Genomic DNA, 20,905 nt, shown 5'->3' on the forward strand with positions numbered 1-20,905 from the left:
TAAGTGTAGATATGGAGACGGGGCCACACGAGCATAAAGCCCAGGCCCTGTAAAACTACAACTAGGTAAGTACACACAGGGCCACACGAGCATAAAGCCCAGGCCCTGTAAAACTACAACTAGGTAAATACACACACACACACACAGTGTCATCTGACCTTGATGTGAAGATGCCTGAGTAATATTGACCCTTAGTGTAGTCAATGTCTTCTATTTCCTAGAGGCTTAAATGCTACAATATGGGATAAAAAAAAAAAAAAAAAAAAAATGTAAATGTGAAAGCATTCATATAGATGCTTTATCTCAGCTACCTTCCCTAAAAGGGAACATTGATTTGGTATATTTATTTGTCTGTATATTAGGTTGCTGACATTTCCACAAAGTTGGCTGAGAAAAAGCAGCTGCCAACATAGTCACACATTGAAGTATCCCCATAAGTTACTTAAAGTCTGTCTGGAGGCCTCCAATGTGGTGAGGACTGATCCTCTCTGTGTAAGTCAGTGGCATACCACCTACAGGTCTTCAATACCAGCAACCAACAAATGTACTGCAATAACACCAAACCCCTCTCTGCATGACATAGTCAGCTGGCAAAGCTACGTAAATGCAGAGATGAACTTGCCAAAGGTGTATATGTTCTCAAGGCTCTCTTCTCATTCCATCGGTGATCTTCCTTTTAGCTTACACTATTAATGTTTAATTGTCATTTTCAAAAATGTCAATCCTCTCATGTTCTTTACATGCCCAAACCATTGTAACATGCTTAGCTCTGCATCATCAACCAGTCCTCATCCAATCCCTCACATTTCCTTGTTCTTCACAACACATTTCCTTATTTTCAATCACTTTTGTTATTCATTTCTGGCCCATCAAATGTAGCTACCACTAAACCCTAAGCTTTTCTTAGCATTCATTCCAAGTGATCCATGATAAGTTTAAAATTTTTACTCTAACCTTTCTTGCATCATTCATTCTGAACATAAATGTACAAATTAATAAGGGGAGGAATATCTTTCAGTAGCAAGCAAAGCTAAATGCTTGAAAAAGTCTACTTCATCAAACAAACCCATCCTTGAAAGCCACATTCATCCACCAACCACCTCTCATCCTTGTACAACTATTACTTTAGGGTCAATTTCCTGCTTACACACCTTTCAACTCCCTTACTAGCTGTCTTAATCTCTTTCTGAATCACCTATAAGTTGATAATAATCTGCAAACAGCAGTAAATTCAGATTCAACTCTACCATCACCAGTCACCAAACCAGAGCCTCTATTTAACATTTGCATACATTTCCCTACAAATTTAAACTATAGAGAAATTAAACAACTAGGGGAATATCACAGATCACAACAAAGTCCAGTTTGAGCTGAAATACTACTGGTTTACCCTGCTACACCTGTTGCAGTTCTCTCTAAATCCAAGAATACTAAAAACACCTTATCTTACCAAATGCATACTTAAAACTCCTCTCTTACAGCTAACAAGAGGTTCATGCATAAACATATACACAGTACTGCATCCCAGAAATAAATATTTACTTTTTGAAACTATAAACAAATACAAAAATATAAAAACTTAAACCTACTCAGTCTATTCCTTGTATTCAAACATGTCTTACTTGTTTAACACATACTTTCTACAGTTAAAAATAGGTTGCATTTAAAATTAGTAATTATATTGACACACTCCATCCACATTTTATATTTTCAAGATATATAAGGAAAACTTTCACACACTTATATTTTGTTAGGTTAGTTATTATTGCTAAAATATCACAAATAACATATCCACAGAACTGGAAATCATCTGGCACTGAGGTTATCACTACGTCTTTTACATTTGGTGAACATGAAGGGAGATGTAAAGCCTGTGAGAAGTCTGCATCAGTCTACTCACTTGTGAATCTACTTGGCAGCCGTAAGAGATGCTCCCTTTATATTCACTATGTATATGGTACACTGATTACTTACCTATTTATGACAAGTGGACACACTTTTTGAGTACTTGGATGCATAATCTAGTGAGCAATGTATCCTAACTTTCTGACTAAGATGCTTGATATCAAGGCAACTGTTTCTGATAGTAAAGCATCAAAGATTTCACTGGCAACTTTAGTCTTGACAGCTGCCTCATCTTCATCATAGTTGGTCCAGCTGGCTTCCTCTGCCTGCAGTTCTTTCACCAGCACCTGGAGGAGGGAAAAAAAAAAAAAAAAAAAAAAAAATGAAGAGCTTTAAGTAATTCATCAAACTGGTTAATGTGCACTATCACATCCTAAATAGGATATAGAGTTCTTAAAACGATCTTTGCACCTCCAGAGCTGTCTGTAATTGTGGCTAGTATTTTGTGACTTGCTCATTCAGTTAGCTCATACTCTACAAAATTTCTCAAATGTTAACAAATTATAACATACTGTAACCTTCCACAACCCTGTCTTTTTAAAGACTGCATCATACCTATGCAGAAAATTATTTACTACTACAGTCCAGAAAAAAATTAATGAATGAATAAGTAAAAATAAATAAATAAATAAATCTAAATAAATAATAATTTTATGAAGCCTAGGTATTCAGAGGAGCCTATAAACTTACCTGATCCACAAGATCCCGATGCTTTTGTGCCCAACGGATCATAAGGGATTCTTTACGCAGTGGTGGCTTCCAGCTAAACAGTACCTTGACTTGCTCTTGGATATGAGAGAACCGCTCAGTAGGAGACTTTGTATGCAGCATGCTCAACATATGCCCCTGGGGCAGTGCCTGCTTCATCCAAGGTGGGGGAAGGGAGGCATTCTGCATCTTGTAAGGCACGCTGAGCAGCTCTCGAGCCAAACAGAACAGCAGAAGATGAAATGCTCTGGTGCTAGTCTTTTCATCTTCATGCATTCCTTCCTCAATGAGGCTGTTAATCAACAATTAAAATAAATACTTTATAATCCTGAATACTGCAACACCATTCTAATGTAAATTCCCCTGAACTTAATCCAGTGCTACTATGACACACACACACAAACACACAAAACTACATATAATACAGAAAAGCATGCAGGGAAATAAAATCATGGTTAAGTTAAAAGTATCCAACAATTATTTTTTCATTCACACAGGAAAATATTCGCAGTCAAACTGATTGTGAATTTCTGTAATAATGTTGCTTACCTGTTTTGAGAAAACACATCTGCCATTACGGTGTGAGGTGGTGGAGGTATGTCTCCTGGATCAACGTTATTGCGCCATGCTTCATAGAGGATGTCAAGGGCACTGTTAATGATGGGCAAGGCTTCCTCCTCTGTGATGGGGACCACCTGGGTTACATGAGCAGCCAACCTCCGCTGGTCTGCCTTACTGAGGCGATGTGAGATGCTGAAAGTAAGTCACACACACACACAAACACAAAATATTAAGTATATTGCATGTGGCTATACATGTTAAATGTTTTTAAATGTCACATTCTCTAATGATGTGTCATTAAATAAAGAAAAACAAGCTTACTTTTTTTTTTTATAGAAAGCACACTTCACACTTACATGTCACATCTAGCAACATAACATTTGAAGAGGAAAGAAAAATTAAGTAAAATCATGTTCATTGCGTAGACATGTCTGCACTCCATACACTATACATATACCTGGAGGACTGTGTGGAAGTGAGGGGTTCTGTCTCAGGTAGAACAGGACTGCTAGGTGGGCTGCTATAGGCTGGGGGTCTGACAGGAGTAGGTGAGGTGACTGGTGAGGAGGTGGGTGGAGAGATAACTTGTGGAGGTGTGTATGGAGGTGGTGGTTTGTCAGGGACCTCCCGAAATATCAGGCCTGGATACTTTTGTTGTAGGTGCTGAAGCTCTTCTAGGCGAGCAATCTAAGGAAGAAAAGATAATTTCACTGCTATCATTTCCTTCTATCTTCAGATGCATCTCAGATGCTGTATCTTCTAGAATTTAGACTTTAACAAACACAATATATAGCTGTAGTCACTTTGTGCATACATGATCAAAGTACACAACGAAAACATTTTTTTTTCCTGAAACAACTGTAACATGTTTAGGTTTAATCCAATGAAAGGTTATGTCTACAATTCTACAAGCTTCTGCTAAATACTTGTTTCTTTTGATGAAGTACTCTATTGAGGAGGGTAAATGTCTGATATAACAAGACTTAAACTAGACTTTTTTTTTCAAATATTGAGGTGTTTCTTATGAGTTCCTTCATAAAGCATAATGGTATTACCTTTCCAAATCAATAAGACAATGGTATTCTTCAACAATGGCTTTCCACTACTCCAAGAATATACATACATAACTTGATAACCTGATTTTCACTTATTACTCACCTCAGCAGTAATTCTCTCCTCTTCTGCTTTCAACTGTTGCTGCTTCTTTTTGTTATCAGAAGATGTCCAAAAATTATCATCAAACCAATTTCCCTCAATTCCCTCCACAGAAAATTCAGTGTTTTCAGCCAGCTGACCAAGCCGTGCCTCCAGCTCCAGCTCCGGGACAGAGGCCAGGTTCAACAGCCGGTCAGTCAAGGTCTCCTGAAGCACAATCACACATGATGTCATTATTGTTACACCAAAACTATGAAACCTACCAAAATAAGGACCGCCATCTCCAAGAATTACAGTACACTTAACCCTCGGCTATCACGCCCAATTGGGGCCGAAATGGCCGCGCCATAGCCGAAAATGCGATAGCCAAATTCAACAACTAATGGTGAAAATTGTTATTGGTGCTGCAATCACATACTTTACTCCTAGTATCCCTCATTTTTACCTTTTTTTTTAATTACTGTATAATCCATTGGTACCAATTAAAACATGTCAAGGTTATAACAAAAAAAATTACATCAGCTCATTGTATTTACTGTAAATTTCTCGTACAGTCGATTCATTTATCCCAAACTTTTCCCAACACTTCTTTTCGTCTCACCACTGTCTATGCACTTCACTATTTCAAGTTTCTGCGCGGATGTTAAGTTCTTTCTTTACTTTATTTCCCTGCCAGGTGCCGCTGCCTTACGTTCGGCAATGGTAAGTCATGGCTGGGCACGCGATAGCAGGCATCTGAGGTCACAATAATGAAATTTTAGCAGCTTTTCATGGGTGCGTGATAGCAATAAAACGCGATAGCTCAAGTCGCGATACCCGAGGGTTGACTGTAGTGTATTTTAGGAATAATTCAACAATTCACTGGTTTTGCATGTTTTTTGTACAATTCAACAATTTCCTAAGATTCTCAATGTTTTCTGATTATATAATTCAATGGCTAAAGCATTTAAACTTTTAATCATGATGGTTAGAATTTCTTTTTGTTTAATGTAGATTCTAGTAGATGTTGATTCTGATACAAAATAACTGAAAATCATCAAATTACAGTATATCAATTCTGAGATAATATACCTGTAATGTATTAGGTATGTTCTGACGTTTGCATGCATTAGGGATGAAAAAAATTTACAAATACATCAGTGATTCTCGAAGAACATTTACAGGGTTTGGTGCAAGAAAGAACTGCAGTGCTGTCCTGTACAAACACATATAAAGCCATTGTAAGTCTAGCAGCTCACCGGATCAATAGCAAAACTATCGCCTTCCATATCCTTTGTTGCATACAGAAAGTGATAAAATAAAAAATCATCTCAATTAAACACAACTTTTTAGTAAAGAAATTGAATCTTTTGTCATTCCAACTTTTCTCCACAATAAACTTTAAACGAATTATTGTATACACATTAAAGCAATATCAATAATACTGCAGAGAATAAATTTCAGTGACAGTAGGAAAAAAAAGTAACATTAAGGAATAGACAGTCTTCAAGACAGAGCACGCACTAGCCAAACATGTTTACACTTGTGAAATCTACAACTACTATGTATAATACAAAGAGTCTGAAACAAAGAATGCAGCTTGAGAGAGAGAGAGAGAGAGAGAGAGAGAGAGAGAGAGAGAGAGAGAGAGAGAGAGAGAGAGAGAGAGAGAGAGAGAGAGAGAGAGAGAGAGAGAGAGAGAGAGAGAGAGAGAGAGAGAGAGAGAGAGAGACTAGGGATTACTTACTGTATCTAGTTTGTACTCTTCAGCTTTAACAATATCATGACTTGGAGAGAGAGAGTCGTGTTGCTCTTCTTCGTTGGGTTTGGACTGGGTGGCAGGGAGACTGGGGATAGTTGTTTCTTCACCAGAATAACTTTTTGATTCTTCTGCCTCTTCATGTTTTTCCACATCGGATGGTTTTGCTAAAATAAAAAAAATATTAATAGACAACAACAATAACAACAACAACAATGATAATAATAATAATAATAAATCAACAAAAATTAACTATCTTTGATTGTCAGTGAAAGATAGGGAAAAATAAATAAATATAAAAAGTTTAACTTTAAGATGTTCTGCCTTTAGCACAAGAAATGGTTCAAGTTGAAAAATATGCAATATATACATTAATGCAAGAGGTATTTTTCTGCATACAGCATTCAACTATCACATCTATTTGAGATTCAACTAACCTGTGGTCAGAGAAACTGGTGAAGAGCTCTCAGAACTTAAGTTAAAAGTCATTTGAAGATTCAGCTGTACATTTCCAGATTTTAGAGAAGTGGCAGAGGGAAGATGTGGAGATACAGATCCACCCTCGCCAATGAATTCATTCACTTGTTGAAGAATCTCTGGCTTGTTGTTAGAAACTGGCCGGGCAACAGTGGAATCCTCTTCTAGCACTGACAATGAGGAGTGTCGGCACTGTGGACCACCATCCCTCTGAGGTTCTGGAGTTTTTCCACTTACATCTGGAGATGTGGAATCCTTAACTTCAACAAAGCTATCAGTTTCTGACAATTTAGAGGTTCCAATCTTATCTTTTACAATAGTAGTAAAGAGCTGGTTGGTTTCTTTCATCATAACAGCAAGAATGTTATTAGAAATGTCATCAACCAGTCTCTGTCGGTCAGGGGTTGGAGGAAGTCTCTTGCTTTCATTCTCAGAAGGAATCTCCTTTGCTTCTGGAGTGTGGCTTGTTGATGTTTCCACTTCAGTGGCAGATTCAGTCTTTATGGAAGATTCCTTATCTTCTGAGAAAGAAGATGAATAACTAACATCATCTTTTTTATGAGATTCAAGCTCAGTATCTGTAACCACTGGGGGAGGTTTATCTTCGAAACCTTCTTTTTCTTGACTGAAGCCTTCACTTTCAGCTTCCTCAAAGTCATCAAGTACTTCCTCACACATGCTTTGCTCAGCACTCGTATTTGTATTCCCTTCCATAAAGTCTTCTGCCTCTGAAGATTTTAAACCAGATGTTGGTATATATATTTCCAACTTCTTATCACCTTCATCTTTGACTTCATACTCATTATCATCACCTTTTCTAAGACTTGTGGGTTCATTTCTGTAATTGTCTTTCAGTACTTCTAGAAGTGCTGCATTTACTTCATTCATGGAGATGGCAGTTTCATCCTTCGGTGATGAATCAAGCTTCTGTGGACTATGAACTATTGTCTCTGTGCTTGAGGCTTGAGACTGAGTTGGGTCAGTTTCAACACTAGATTCTTGAGAGAAGGATTGTTTGGAAGAGGCTTCATCTTCTGTGTGCTCCGAAACTGATTCTTCATATAAACTTTCTGAGATTGATGATGTGAGAGATGTCTTTTCTGATTCGTTCTCCTTTTGTGACTCTACAGCCTCTGTTATTACTTTCTTGCTGGATGAGGACAGCTCTTTGGTCTCCACTTCCTTACTAATACCAGATGATACTGTTTGCTCTTTAGCTGAAACAACTCCCATGTGTTTAAGATGCAACTCTTGTGCTTTAATTATTTCAAGAGGTTTGACATGTTGTAGCTCCTTTAAGCTTGTATCTAGAGACTTTGAAACACTTGAGTGATCTGATTTTGAACCCTCTGAGATCAAAGACACATCTGAATGATCAGACTTTTCTGGACTAACTGTAAAAGATTCTGAAAGTCTTGATTTCTTGGTTTCTGCAACTTGAGGTTTCTTGATTAGAGGCCTGACCATAGATGCCTGCTGCAATTCTTTTGATTCTTTCTCTAGTTCCATGCGTGCATGCTGTATGTAGGCATCATAGGTTGAAATTTGCTGTCTAAGGGCTCTCTCCTGAGAAGCCAAACGCTCTCGACGCAGCCTCCTCTTCTCCTTCTTAAGGCGCTCAGCCTCAGCTCGTCTGACAGCTAATTCCTCTTTGAGAGCGAGGAGCTTACCCTCTCCATCCGACATATCGGAGGCTGTTTCTGTCTGGGAGAGAGTAAAAGAGTCGTCTGATTCACTGGAATAGCGTCTATGTTGCCTGTGTGGAGACCTGGGAGACAAAGGGACCTTCAAAGGCAAGGGAAGCCCTCTTGTGGATGATTTCTGGCTAAATGACTTGCCTTCTACTGACTTACTATCACTAGATTTTGCCCCAGAGTCTGTCCTTGTCTCAGTGCTGCACCATGAAGAACTAGTGGTAACTTTTGTCTTTGAATTATCTGTGATATCCTCAGGGATCAGGGAGTCTGACTTGTTACTCACACACCCAGACTTGGCTGATCCAGTGGAGCCAAATTTAGTTTTTATGGATGATTCTTGAGACTCTGGACATTTTTCAGATATTTCTGACTTTGCAATACTTGCCTTTTCAGAGCATCTAGAGTTTCTTTCACTTTTATCATGGTCTAGTCTCTTTTCTTTTGAATCAGTGGTATCTCCACCAGTAATAATTTTACTTGAGCTACTTCTTTCAGTGCTTTTAGAGTCAATATCTGAATATTGTTCTTTAATGGTCTCAGATTCACTGGATGTCACTTTGGTTTTGGAGCCGTGGGACTCACTTATTTTCCTCTCAGTTACTGCATATGACAGTGGCCTCTTCGAACCATTACTCTCCTTGGATTGGGAATTCCCTGTTCTATGACTTGTGCTTGTCAGCCCCTCCTGCTCTGACACAGATGATGCAACATCACTGTGTGATATCACTTCACTGCTCATTTCTTCATGAACAGAACTCTGGCTGTTGTGAGTTGTAGCAACTATACTTTCTGAAGGAACTGAACTGTCTGTTGATGTTCTGCTGCCTTGTTTCATGAATGAGTGAGGAGAAACTGATCCAGAATTTTTTTCCTTTTTCTCTCGAGATCTCTTTGTTATGAAATCTCCCTTTCTTTTTGGCTTTACAGAATCTTTATCATGAATATCATATGGAGACTTGGCCTTTAGACGAAGAATCTCTTTATCCTCATGTAATAATTGTTGCTGCAAAGCTTCAATTTCAGCTGTCCGTCTCTTTTCATGAAGTCTACCAGAAACAATTTTCTGTCTGTCTTCTGAATGGGATCTTCTTTTCTCACGACCACCACCACTTTCTGAGGGGCTGGTTGAGTCAGAATCTCGGCCTCTCACCAACAAGTTGAGAGTCACATCATCTGGAGCATCACTGGAGGATGAACTGTACATTTCCATTACTCTGGGAGTCAAGCGTGGAGAGCTTGGATTAGGAGACTGTCCTCTGGGTGTAGTTAAATAATTTTTTGTGCTAAATCCTGGCAGATGTGTGGTTGTCCCAAGAAGGTGATGGAGCTGCATCAGCATAAGTTTTCTCTGCTGTGCTCCAATATTCTGTGTTTCTCTGAGGCGCTTGAGGTATGCTTTCTGCTCCCGTAGTTGCAACACAATGACTCGCTGGCGCCGCCGCATCCCTGGTCCTCCTTCAGACTGCAGGGCAGCCAGTTTCCACCTTGTTTCCTCAACTAATGATTGCTCCTTTGGGATGAAACAACAGAGCTCTAATTAAATACAAATAACAGGTTAAATGTAAGTCAAATAAATTTAGAAAAAAAATGTAAACTTAATAGGTAAATCCAACAGTTTTAAATGTTTCTTGACAAATAAGATCGGATACATACAGTCTTGTTATTTTGTGGCATTACATATAAGGGAATCAATGGAATGAATTATATAATCTTAATACACATGGTTCATGAGAAACACTCTTACCTGAAGCTTCAAAAGGGCTTTCTGATGTTGATGATGGACCTCTTCTTCTTTAAGCAGTGATTCTACCACACTAAGTGTTACTCCCAAGGCACTCTCTCCTCCCCCTGGCATTGGTGCAGTCACTCCTCCAACACCATGAGCAGAGGTCCTATAACCCATATCACTCAAGATGTTGCCAGATGACACCACTAGGGCCAGGTCTCCCCCATATGTTCCTTGACTCCGCCCTTGAAATTGGGATGACAAAGTATTTGAATTTTCATTCTCTGAGTCAACCTCAAACGATTCTGAATAAATGTCTGATGTGTTTCTTTCTTCTTTCTTTCTTTCTTTTTCTTTAGATTTAGAAACCAAACTGATAAAGGGAGATCCATGGTTCTTTTTTGAAGCCACAGATTCCTTCATCTGTTGTTTCTTGTCTTTGAAATTTGAGCTCTTCTGTGTTGGGGAATGAGACTTAACATTACTGGCAACATCACTTTTATTATTTTTGGTGGCACTGGACACATCAGTCTTTGATATGGCTTCACTCACTGTATCTGAAGTTTTGCAATGCAAAATGTCTTCAGGCACTAAATTTGAAGCAGACATCACTTCATCTGAACTGGCTTTCATTTGTGAATTGGACACAATGTCAATCTTTTCTGATATAGAATTTACATATTCATTTCCTTTTGGTAAAAGTTCTTTGTCACCTTGTGCTATGGATTCACCGTACGACTGTGTGAAACCATTACTCTTCGTTTTGATGGTGGATGCACTTACAGAATTCTGCTGATCCGTTGTGGGGACAGAGCCTTCCAAACTGGCAATACTTTCTGGTACAGATTCCTGTGTTGAGTTAATTTCTAATTCAGTTCCACTTTTGCTTGCAGACTGCTCCTCAATTACTGAGCTATTCAACAATTTTTTATCTAATTTTTCAGAAACAGAGTATGATGTCTTATCAGCAGCAGATTGGTTGTCCCTGGAGGAAGGTGAGACACTGTAAGTTCTTGGATGAGATTCATCACTAAACAGATTGGAAGAGAAAGCATTATTTTGATTTGAAGCAGATTCAGGAGAAATGGATTCTTCTGTCAGTATGACTGAACCATGAGACTTATGACCAGACACTGGTCTTAACTGCTTCCACTGTGATATTGTTGCCCCAACTGCAGCAACTGCTGCTGCTGCTATGACATCTGACTGTGCACTGCTTGGCTGAGGAATTCTTTCTGTAGCTTGAGCAATCATCTGTTCAGCTCTTGCACGAACTTCCCTCTCTAACTCTGCAAAACGATTCCTGGCTTCCCTTTCAGTCTTTTCAACTTTCTGCAGTGCCTCTTCTTGCTGTTTCAGCTTTTCTTTCAGTCGCCTTTCGTAATCCTCTCTTCGTTTTGTTTCCTCTTCTTGAGTTCTCGTTTCATCTTCAGTCTTCCACTGAGCAGTTAATTCTACTTTTTGTTGTTGTAAAGCAAAGGACTGAGACAAAGCCATTGCTTCTTGTCGACTTCGATTAAGTATGTTGAGCTGCTCTACATTATGCAATTCATTTAGAGCTTTGCCCAAAGTATCCTGGTACATAAGTTCAGCATTAAGTCTTAACCTGAGACTTGCTGGGCCAATATGCATACCCTCTCCTAATAATTCATGAGGAGCAGATACTTCTTCAACCAAAGCAGAGGTATTGTCATTTGATGATTCTGTAATTCCTGAAGTTTCCACAGGAGGTCCTTCTTCAGTGACGAGCTGAGGTTCAATGCTGCCCGATTCAAGAGTTCCATTTTCTAATGCCTGAAATGAATTATCTTCTTCCAAAGCTTCCTCTATAAGGCCTTCTTCCAGTGTGTTTTCATCATTTCTTTGTGAAAAAACTGATTGTACTGCATCCACGGCATCACTTGCAAAGGTTTCCAACATTTCTCCTTTCTGGATATTATTAATGCTATTTCTATTTTGTGATGACAAAGCTTTTTTTCTCGATAACTTTTTTAAATCTACAAATTCAGCTTCATTGGCTTCTGGCATTACATTTCTCTTATTTTCTTCATCCATGTATTTATTATAACTAGTCTGAGTTTCTTTATTAAAACAGGAAACTGTATCTTTTTCTAAATCTGATAATGGTCCTTCTGTCAAAGTAACATTATGCATTGGCTTTTCAAAATCTGACTGTGGATGGTTCTGGGTGCCAACAACTTGACTTTCAGAATTAATCATACAACTGCTTTTGTCATTTTCAGTCCCTTCACCTGCACCTGAATCATGATGATCTATCTGTGTTTCAAGGAAGTGCTTTATATCTCCAGTTTCACTGAGCACAAAATATGGTTGAATCCATCTTGGCAAATCAGATCTCTGGGAAATGTAATAAGATTCCTTGTGAGGTTTTAAAGTTTTGCTTTCAAGCACTGACTGAATTTCCTTCCAATTTACTTGTTCTCTTCCTTCTTTGGATTTCTGTTTTGAGTCATTACTTTCCTCAACATTGGTGTCATTGTTTCTAGAAAGCCTACAAGATCCTGGGACAGCAATGAACTGGGCACTACTGGGCCCTTTTACAGAATTAATCTCAGTGGCATCCTTTACTTTTCTAGGAGTCAGGTGACTTATCAATACATTTGTAATTTTCCTTACTCGATAGCCTCTATATGTGGCCTGGATGACAGTGGCAGCATGTTCCAGTCTCTTTTTACTAATATTCAGATATCTACCAGGGTTATGCAATAAATGTGACTGATCCTGCAGTCTTCCAGTCAGATAACTTTCAGACTGAGGGATCACATACCTGTGTTGCAATCTGTGGGTGGGTGTCATTTTCACAAACACTTGTTTCTCTTCATCTGTCTGAGACTTGAGATCCTTCCCACACTGCACCACATTATGTCCCGGCAACATGGAAAGGTCCTCATGCTGGGCACTCTTCAGTGGTTCTTTTACTTTCCTGTCTATATCTGACAATTTCAGCTTTGGAACATCTGGAACAACCAGCTTGGGCAACTGCTCCATTAACATTTCCTGTATGCCTCCCCTTGCTGGCATGTCTCCACTGTGTTCACGTGTCACGTTTTCACTTCTAATTTGATTTTGAGTATTGCATTCAAACTCCTGATTTTCATCAAGAACATTTCTATTTATGCCTTGATGGTCAGTTTGAAGTATATTTGACTTCCCTTCATTCAAAAATTTATTTGGCAGCATTGCAGTCATTTTGGCAATCAGTTCTTCCACAGACATTTTTTCTATCTGGGAAAGAGAGAGAGATGCTCCTGGATCATTTTTAATATTGGAACTTTTTGCTGAAGCTCTTCTCATTGCCTGCTTTTCAGTACTTGTGCCTGTTGCCTTATGAGGTGTAGTAGTTACATCCTTACTCTGCTTTTCCCAGTGAGTTAAATTACTGGTTTCCTGAGTGACTCTGCTTGTGAGCTTCTGTGCTAGCTGGCCCAGTGCCAATGCCCGCTCCTTTGGTGCTAAGTCCAAATCAGAGCTGAGAGGTTCCAACTGACTACTTCTTGACTCAACATCTGATGAGCTACAAGAAAATGAGGACAGTGAAGATAAACTTTCCACGGATACACTGGAGGACTTCACTTGTCGTTCACATTCCTCCACAGTGCGACTAACTATGTCACTGATGGCCTCACTGTCACTCATGGAATGCCTCTTTTTCCTTCTTTTGTTGTCCTTTTTGCTCCTTTTCTTAACATTAAAATCCTCATGCTTCTCTTTCTCTTCCATAGCAAACCTTTGAGACACTTCTGCAACTTTGCTGATTTGTCTTTCTGTTTCAACTTGTTTGGTTGGCTTTCCTGCTCTGCTAACAGGGTTGTGAGACACACCCGGTGACAGGCTCTGCTCCTTGAGATGTGTTTGCATGTGCTTGGGAGATGATATCCATGGATGTGCATCAGACTGGTTGCCCCAGTCTATGGAAGGCTGTTGCTTCAACTGATTCTAGCAAAAAAAGTAAAAATGTGTAACTAAATTATGGGTTTGATCATCGATATGTAATAAATTTCATATGGAAAATTACAGATATTAGCAAAGAAAATTAAGTGACCAGTTCTTTTAAAAAGTTCAATACTTCACATATTTAAGTCACAAGTAAAGTAAGGATGTTAAAAGAATAAAATACCTGTTTTTTATTAAGTACTTCAGGAGTCTTTGAACTGTAGTTGCTTTTTTTGTTTGCCTGTGACAATTGCTTGGTTTTGATGGCTAATTCCTTGAAAAGAAGAAAAAAAAAAGACTCATGGATTGCTTATTCACATTAATATTATACTATAGTTTACATTAAGAAAGGTCACACTCAGTCACTCACCTTCATTCTCTCACTTTTCACAATCTTCTCTTGTTCTTGCCTCTTCTGTAGCTCCTTAATGGTCTTGGAGCGCTCACACTGCTTCTCCCTCATGTACTTCCTCACTTGATCCACTTCATAGTGCCTCACACGGGACTGAGGCTTCTCTATTCTTTCAACCTCTGTAAAAAAAAACACACCTCCATAGCAAAAGGAGCACAAAAGAGATATCCAATACAGGGTTAAAAAAGAACACATGTGGTCACATGATAACCTTACCTTCCTGACTAGCCACTGCATGCCTTTTCTTCTCAGCATCAGCTTGGGTCTGGGATGTAGACAGATCTCTCTTGCCATTCTTTTCTTTTGTTGACTCTTTCTCATGTTTTTCCTCCTCTTCATTTTTATTTCTTTCCTTGTAAAGCTTGTCTCCTGGCCACCAGCTTATACTTGAAATGGCTAGAATTTTAGAAAAAATTACATATTATCTCTGACTTTTTTTATGCAAGAGTGAAGAAAAAAAAAAGCCCACTGGAACTGCAGGTTCCCTAAAGGGTCCAAAAGTCTGCAGAAAATCAGCTCACTTCCTTCAAGAGTCACCTCATTTAATGGAACACAGGTGTCTTAAGCCACAAGCAACAATCCTTTACTATTTTCTCTTTCTATTCCTTTAAAGCAAAATTGGCTACTGTGGCTATGTGTACAATGATATCACCTGCTCTCATGTTGACTCTCTTAAATCTTCACACTTTCCATCAAATAGAGCAGCTTATCCACCTCTTCCAACTATACAACTTGTTCATGTATATGACTTCCAGTATGTTGTATATCATAAGTTGAACTTCTCTTACTGGTCTCTCTATTTGCATTTGACTATTCTAGCATACACTAACAGCTTTGGTTATAATGATCTTTCACTCATCTATGTTCATTTACATTCAATACAAATGCATCTTTGTTGTCACATATCCTACATTTTTCAATGTAATGAAAAATTAAATGGTTTCTTTTTATAAAAGCATGTAATAAAAAACCAATACACAGATCTCACTTACAATATATGTAGTACAATGCTGAAGAAAGAAAGAAGATAAATAAATAAAAGATTTTTCTTAACACTTACTATCATTATCTATTCTGCCACCATAAATCTTCTTCATGATAGGTTTTGGTCCCTCTTGATTTACTAATGCATTATCTTGAGGGTTACCATTCCCACTTTGTATGGGAGGGGCAGCATCCTGACTTGAAAAGTTTCCAGGGTTGTCTTGATGAGGAGGTTCTTGGGAACATGAGGTCTGGTCAACATGCTTCTGGTTTGTGTGGTGTGCCTGAGAGATCTCTTCTCCACACGGAGCTTCTGAGAGCATCATGTTTTCTTCCTGATGATCCTTGTGACTAGAGGGACTCTCAAGTTGATGATGGAATGGAGTGTCATGTGCTGCATTTGGAACAATGTGGCAATTTCTTCTCAAGATTTTATTGAGTCTCTCAGCCTTACTCTTGAGACACATTTCCTCACCCTCACTGGTACTCCCTCTTGGGCTATCAATGAAGATGTTACTATGTTCCAGAGGATAAAATTCTTGCAGCTATCTTTCACATCCTCCCATACTGCTTGCACTTTACCTAGTGAAGGTCACACATTTAATGGAAAGAAATATTCACCTAAATAAGTCATATTATACATTATTACAGTATATCTATTCCAAAATACCTCATATTCATAATTCACAGACACTTCATGAGCATTCAATATCACACAGGAAATGGAAAACTCATACCAAAACTTCACAAACAAAAAGTAATAGATTGGCATAATGCAATATCTCAAAGGGAAGATTAGGAGAGGCTTTCTTCACCAACAGACGGTAAAAATGCACAGGTAAAAATGGCACAGTAAAATTGTCACTGGTAAAAATGGCACAGGTAAAAATGCCACAATGTAAAAAGTAGGAAAAATGGCACAAAATTATAATTGAAGTCAGAATTTTGAGAAAATATGTATGTTTCTTTGAATTTCTTGAATTCTTGAGTTAGTGAGTTTAACTCAAAACATATTTCGAAACTCGAAGCATTAGTGTTTCATGAATTTGTCTCGAAGCAGGCTCATTGTTTATTTCTTGAATTCTTTAGTGAGTTTAACTCAAACCATATTTCGATACTCGAAGCATTAGTGTTTCACGAATTTGTCTCGAAGCAAGTTCATTGTTTACTTTATGTATTTCACACTACACAGCCACAGACAAGTTGTAGAAGCAGTCAATAACACATCTCAGATCTCAGTGGCTCTACCAAATCTTTAATCATGGAAGTTATACAGAGCAATAAAGGAAAAGAGAAGATCTGCCTCCAGGGATATATGTACACAAAACAGATTACAAGATCAACTATCAGATGGAAATGTGTTAAGAGAACATCTTTTTGTAAAGGCACCATGACCACTAGCCTTAATATGACTGATCCTCTACCAGCAAATGAACACAACCACGCTCCTGATCATGCAGCCATCTGAGCAACAAAATGTATTACGAACATGAAGAGAAAAGCAGCTGAAACAGAAGATAAACCTAGCCAGATTTACAACAATAACCTGCATGACTTATCAGCTAAAGCAAAGGTGGCACTACCAAGTGAAGACATCAATCATAAAGAGAACTTTGCACAACCAAAGATCAAAACTCTATCCACCAGTACCAGAAAGCCTTAAGGATCTGAAACTTATTGGGGAATGGACAACTACTGCAGCTCCAGAACCAAAGCCTTTCCTGTTTTTCGACAATGGCCCAGACACTGAGGACCGTATCATTGCTTTTGGTTCTGATGAATCGTTGAGTCTACTTGCTTCGGCTGATACATGGCTGATGGATGGCAACTATGCAATGGCTCCACAAGGCTTTCTACAGCTTTATGTCATAAGGGTTCCAATCGGAAATACTGCAGTTTCTACTATTTTTGCTTGCCTGCAGAACAAAACACAACATACCTATGAAACATTCTTACAAGCATTGATGGATCACTGTCATGAGATTGAACTCTACCCAGACCCAACAACCATAATTGTTGACTTTGAGCAGGCGGTCATCCAAGCCATTAGCAATATTTTTGGGCCGGAAACACATACACAAGGCTGCTTCTATCACCTAACTCAAAGTACCTGGCGAAAAATACAGGACCTTGGTCTGACCACTCACTACAAAGACAGTGAGGCTTTTTGTCAGTTCTGTGGACAGATAGACTCACTGGCATTTCTACCAGTTGAAGATGTTACAGTGGGAATACAGCTACTGAAGGATAGATGTACTGAAGAGGCAGCTCCCCTGTTAGAATACTTTGACCAAACATATGTTTCTGGTACATATGTTCAAAGAAGATGCCACCAGCAGCGACGTATTCCACCAAGATTTCCTCCTGAACTTTGGAACATACATGAAGCTACCTTGAATGACTGTCCCAGGACCAACAACCTATGTGAAGGATGGAACAACAAATTTTACCATCTTGTTGGCTACCAGCACCTGTCTATTTGGAAACTTATACGGGTGATCCAACAGGAAGAGGCAGCTGTGAGTGCAGTTATTGCAAAGGACTCAGTTGGTGAACCACCCAAAAAGAAAACAAAAAAGACATATGTTGATCTACAACAATTTCTCAAAAATCTGTGCAAAGATTACATAAAAGGAATAAAAAACCTTGATCAAGTGTTGTGTGGACTTGGTCACAACATAAGATTCTATGCTTTTATTTTTTAAAGTTTAACAACAAAAGATTTTAAGCTTCATTGTTTTAAGGTTTGACGTAAAAAAATTGTTCTTGTGTTTGAACGTTCAGTGTTTCTAAATTACCTTTACCTCAATAAAACTTTTGTAGTTGTGCCATTTTTTTCCTACTTTTTACATTGTGCCATTTTTACCTGTGTTATTTTTACCTGTGCCATTTTTACCGTGCCATTTTTACCTGAGCCATTTTTACTTAAATTCGCTTATGACTGGTGACTGAAATAGATTACATGCACACAAAATAGCATGATGCTCACCAATAATTCACTTAACATTTGTATAGCAAGGGGAAACATCATCAAGTTGATAGCTTGTTAATTTCACTTACTTGATTTTTTGTTTGTGTTTCTGTGAGTAACATTTGATGTCAGTGGAGTGCTGGAATAGGGATGATGCCTAAATGGATTTGTGCCACCTGGAAGAGAGAGAGAGAGAGAGAGAGAGAGAGAGAGAGAGAGAGAGAGAGAGAGAGAGAGAGAGAGAGAGAGAGAGAGAGAGAGAGAGTAATTAATATTCCTTTGAAAAGACATGAGAAAAATTATAAATATTACTACCATTCAGTTTAACATGTTCAGACTTGTTATATTCATTCACAAACAGAGCAAATTTCTCAATGGTGAATATATTTAATAAGCTATGGTAATAACAAAATTCTTCGTTATTCAAAAATGCATACTTGGTCCATAATGATTAAGTTAGGGTAATGGTAACAAAGATTCTTTCAACTTTCATAGCTATTATCAAACATATGAGGAATATATGAGGCGCCCCGTGCCATATTGTCGTAACCCAGGAAATTTGAGATTCTTAGTTAACGGTTGCTCGGTGTAGGGGAAGGGTGTAAAAGTCATATGCTAAGGTCGGCCAAGCCAAACTCGACCATTTGGTCACCTAAAACAAGGTGCAAAGTCGCGCAAATTATGACAGGGAAAGTCGAGACTAACATGTTGTATCCCGAGTGGTTTTGTCATTTCTCCATGCTAACAGCTGCTGGCAGCCAGCCAATCAGCAGCGCATAAGCGCATGACGTCACACCCACGCCTCGCCACGTGCATCGCGGCCATTGCCCTTTAATTCGCCACGGCAAGACCTACGCTACTCTTTTCCTGAACTTATGGCTTCTACCAGCGCCCCTTCAACTTCCCCAGCCTTGGAAGAGCCTCGTCGACCTGCTGAAGGCCTCCAGAAGAAAAGGAAGGCTGATAAGTCTCAGTGGGAGAAAGTTGTTGCCAAGAAGAGGAGAGACAGCGGTTTGGAGTACGTCAGATTGGCAACAAAGAAGGTTGTGGCTGCTCGTAAGGTTGGGGAGCCATGTGAGTGTCCTAAGGCCTGCTTTACCATGCTTGGAGACTGCACTGTGCAGGAGATCTTCAGTGGATATTGGAAGATGGCAGACAGCAACGCCCAGTCTGCTTACCTGTCAAAGGCGGTGATCTCAAGGGAGGTCAGCGATCCACGTGTGGGACCCAACAGCAGGAGGAAGGTGACGTTCGAATATGCTGTGTATGTGGACAACACTAGGACCGTGGTGTGCAAGAAAGCATTCCTCAGCATACACAGCATCAGTGAGAGGCGTGTGTCCTACGCGTTGAAGAGGATGGGGGAGACTGGTGTGCCCCCTGTTGATCGTCGTGGGAAGACAGCAGCACCGCACAACAAGGCTCCTGATGATGTGATGCAGCTTGTCCACGACCACATCATGTCCTTGCCCGCGTGTACCTCTTACTACTCACGTGCGAAGAGCCAATATCGCGTCTACCTTCCTCCTGGCTACTCTCACAAACGCTTCAGTCAACCCTACTTGGTGGGTTGAAGGGGGATTTATTTGGTTGGAAATTCCGCTAAGGGCATTGTTGGGATCATAGAAACCTTGATCCTGATAATGAACTTAAGTGTCTCAAGCCAGTGTAAAGGATGAGAGCCAACCATCATTTATTTTTGTCATAAAAATCAAATTGATAAGAAAAAAATATTTCTTAACAATAATTAAAAATTAATAGAAACTTTCATTATTGTATTTTAGGTAAAGACAATGCATAAATACATACTTTTACCTTCAGTCAACCCTTACGAACAATAATAAAAAATGAAACATACTTGGAAGGAGAATGAAAGTTGCGCTAATAATAAATTATTTATTTTTCGCTCGAAAAAAATTCATATAAAATCGAGTTTTGCAGCTGTCATCATGAAATCTTCACACACTCCTAATTTTAACATGTATTCTTAAACTAGCACCTTAGAAACTATTTCACCTAAAAAGAATTTACCGGTACGGAAATAGGCTAAAAAAAAAATACGGACATGAACCCGATATTTTCGGATTTACTATTGAAAACCACCATAACTAAATAGAACTACCCGAGATCTTTCATTTGATGTATAGTACTTATATATTCTGACTGATTTCATGCGCGTTTTCAGTGTTTAACTTTGAGCGCGTTTTACTCGCAAGTAGGATTGACGGGATTACATTAAGTAATTAATAAATACAGACTTGTCCGTCTTACTTTCTCATTCAAGTCCATCCCTGACATCAGTTTCACAGGTGCAATGGTGTCTCACTAGCCCAGCGTATCTACGAACCTCTTTGCCTTCCTTTTACTACTGCTTTCCTTTGACCACAATGCTCCTAAGCTTTATAAGTGGAAACAATCCAATAAGCTCCCCACCATTGCCTACTGTACGCCACTTCACCACTCCTCTTTGCCTGCTTCCTTACCTATTAGCGTTGCTTGTCACATGTTGGTCACCTCAACCCAAGTCACTGATTATGTTACACTGAACACTTCACTTGAAATGTCTTGTCTTCCTCCAAAAATCGGAATATTTCTGGAAAGATTTAAAATATTCACG

The 20,905-nt window shown here is 39.0% G+C and overlaps 3 protein-coding genes across 4 annotated transcripts; 2 read left to right on the forward strand and 1 right to left on the reverse strand.

Moving 5' to 3' along the window:
- Window positions 1-1,518: 1,518 nt before the first annotated feature.
- On the reverse strand, window positions 1,519-18,491 carry LOC123513208. 2 transcript variants are annotated; one of them, XM_045270206.1, is made up of 13 exons: window positions 18,378-18,491; window positions 15,394-15,899; window positions 14,550-14,729; window positions 14,292-14,452; window positions 14,106-14,195; window positions 9,986-13,924; window positions 6,505-9,751; window positions 6,056-6,234; window positions 4,333-4,536; window positions 3,632-3,861; window positions 3,163-3,366; window positions 2,596-2,905; window positions 1,519-2,192 (listed from the first exon to the last, which is right to left on the reverse strand). In XM_045270206.1, the coding sequence occupies exons 2-13, from the start codon at window positions 15,782-15,784 to the stop codon at window positions 2,022-2,024; spliced, it is 9,306 nt and encodes a 3,101-aa protein (XP_045126141.1). In that variant the 5' UTR covers window positions 15,785-15,899; window positions 18,378-18,491; the 3' UTR covers window positions 1,519-2,021. The 2 variants fall into 2 exon arrangements, with proteins under 2 accessions (XP_045126141.1, XP_045126142.1); XM_045270207.1 differs by lacking the exon at window positions 14,106-14,195.
- Window positions 16,868-19,123, forward strand: LOC123513257. The gene is made up of 2 exons (XM_045270329.1): window positions 16,868-17,836; window positions 19,037-19,123. The coding sequence occupies exons 1-2, from the start codon at window positions 16,868-16,870 to the stop codon at window positions 19,121-19,123; spliced, it is 1,056 nt and encodes a 351-aa protein (XP_045126264.1).
- Window positions 18,507-19,862, forward strand: LOC123513258. Its single transcript, XM_045270330.1, has one exon. It carries the CDS (start codon window positions 19,164-19,166, stop codon window positions 19,860-19,862), a length of 699 nt encoding a protein of 232 aa, XP_045126265.1. The 5' UTR covers window positions 18,507-19,163.
- Window positions 19,863-20,905: the final 1,043 nt, after the last annotated feature.

Source organism: Portunus trituberculatus, chromosome 35 (genome assembly GCF_017591435.1).
Source record: "Portunus trituberculatus isolate SZX2019 chromosome 35, ASM1759143v1, whole genome shotgun sequence".
Classification (NCBI taxonomy): Eukaryota; Metazoa; Arthropoda; class Malacostraca; order Decapoda; family Portunidae; genus Portunus; species Portunus trituberculatus.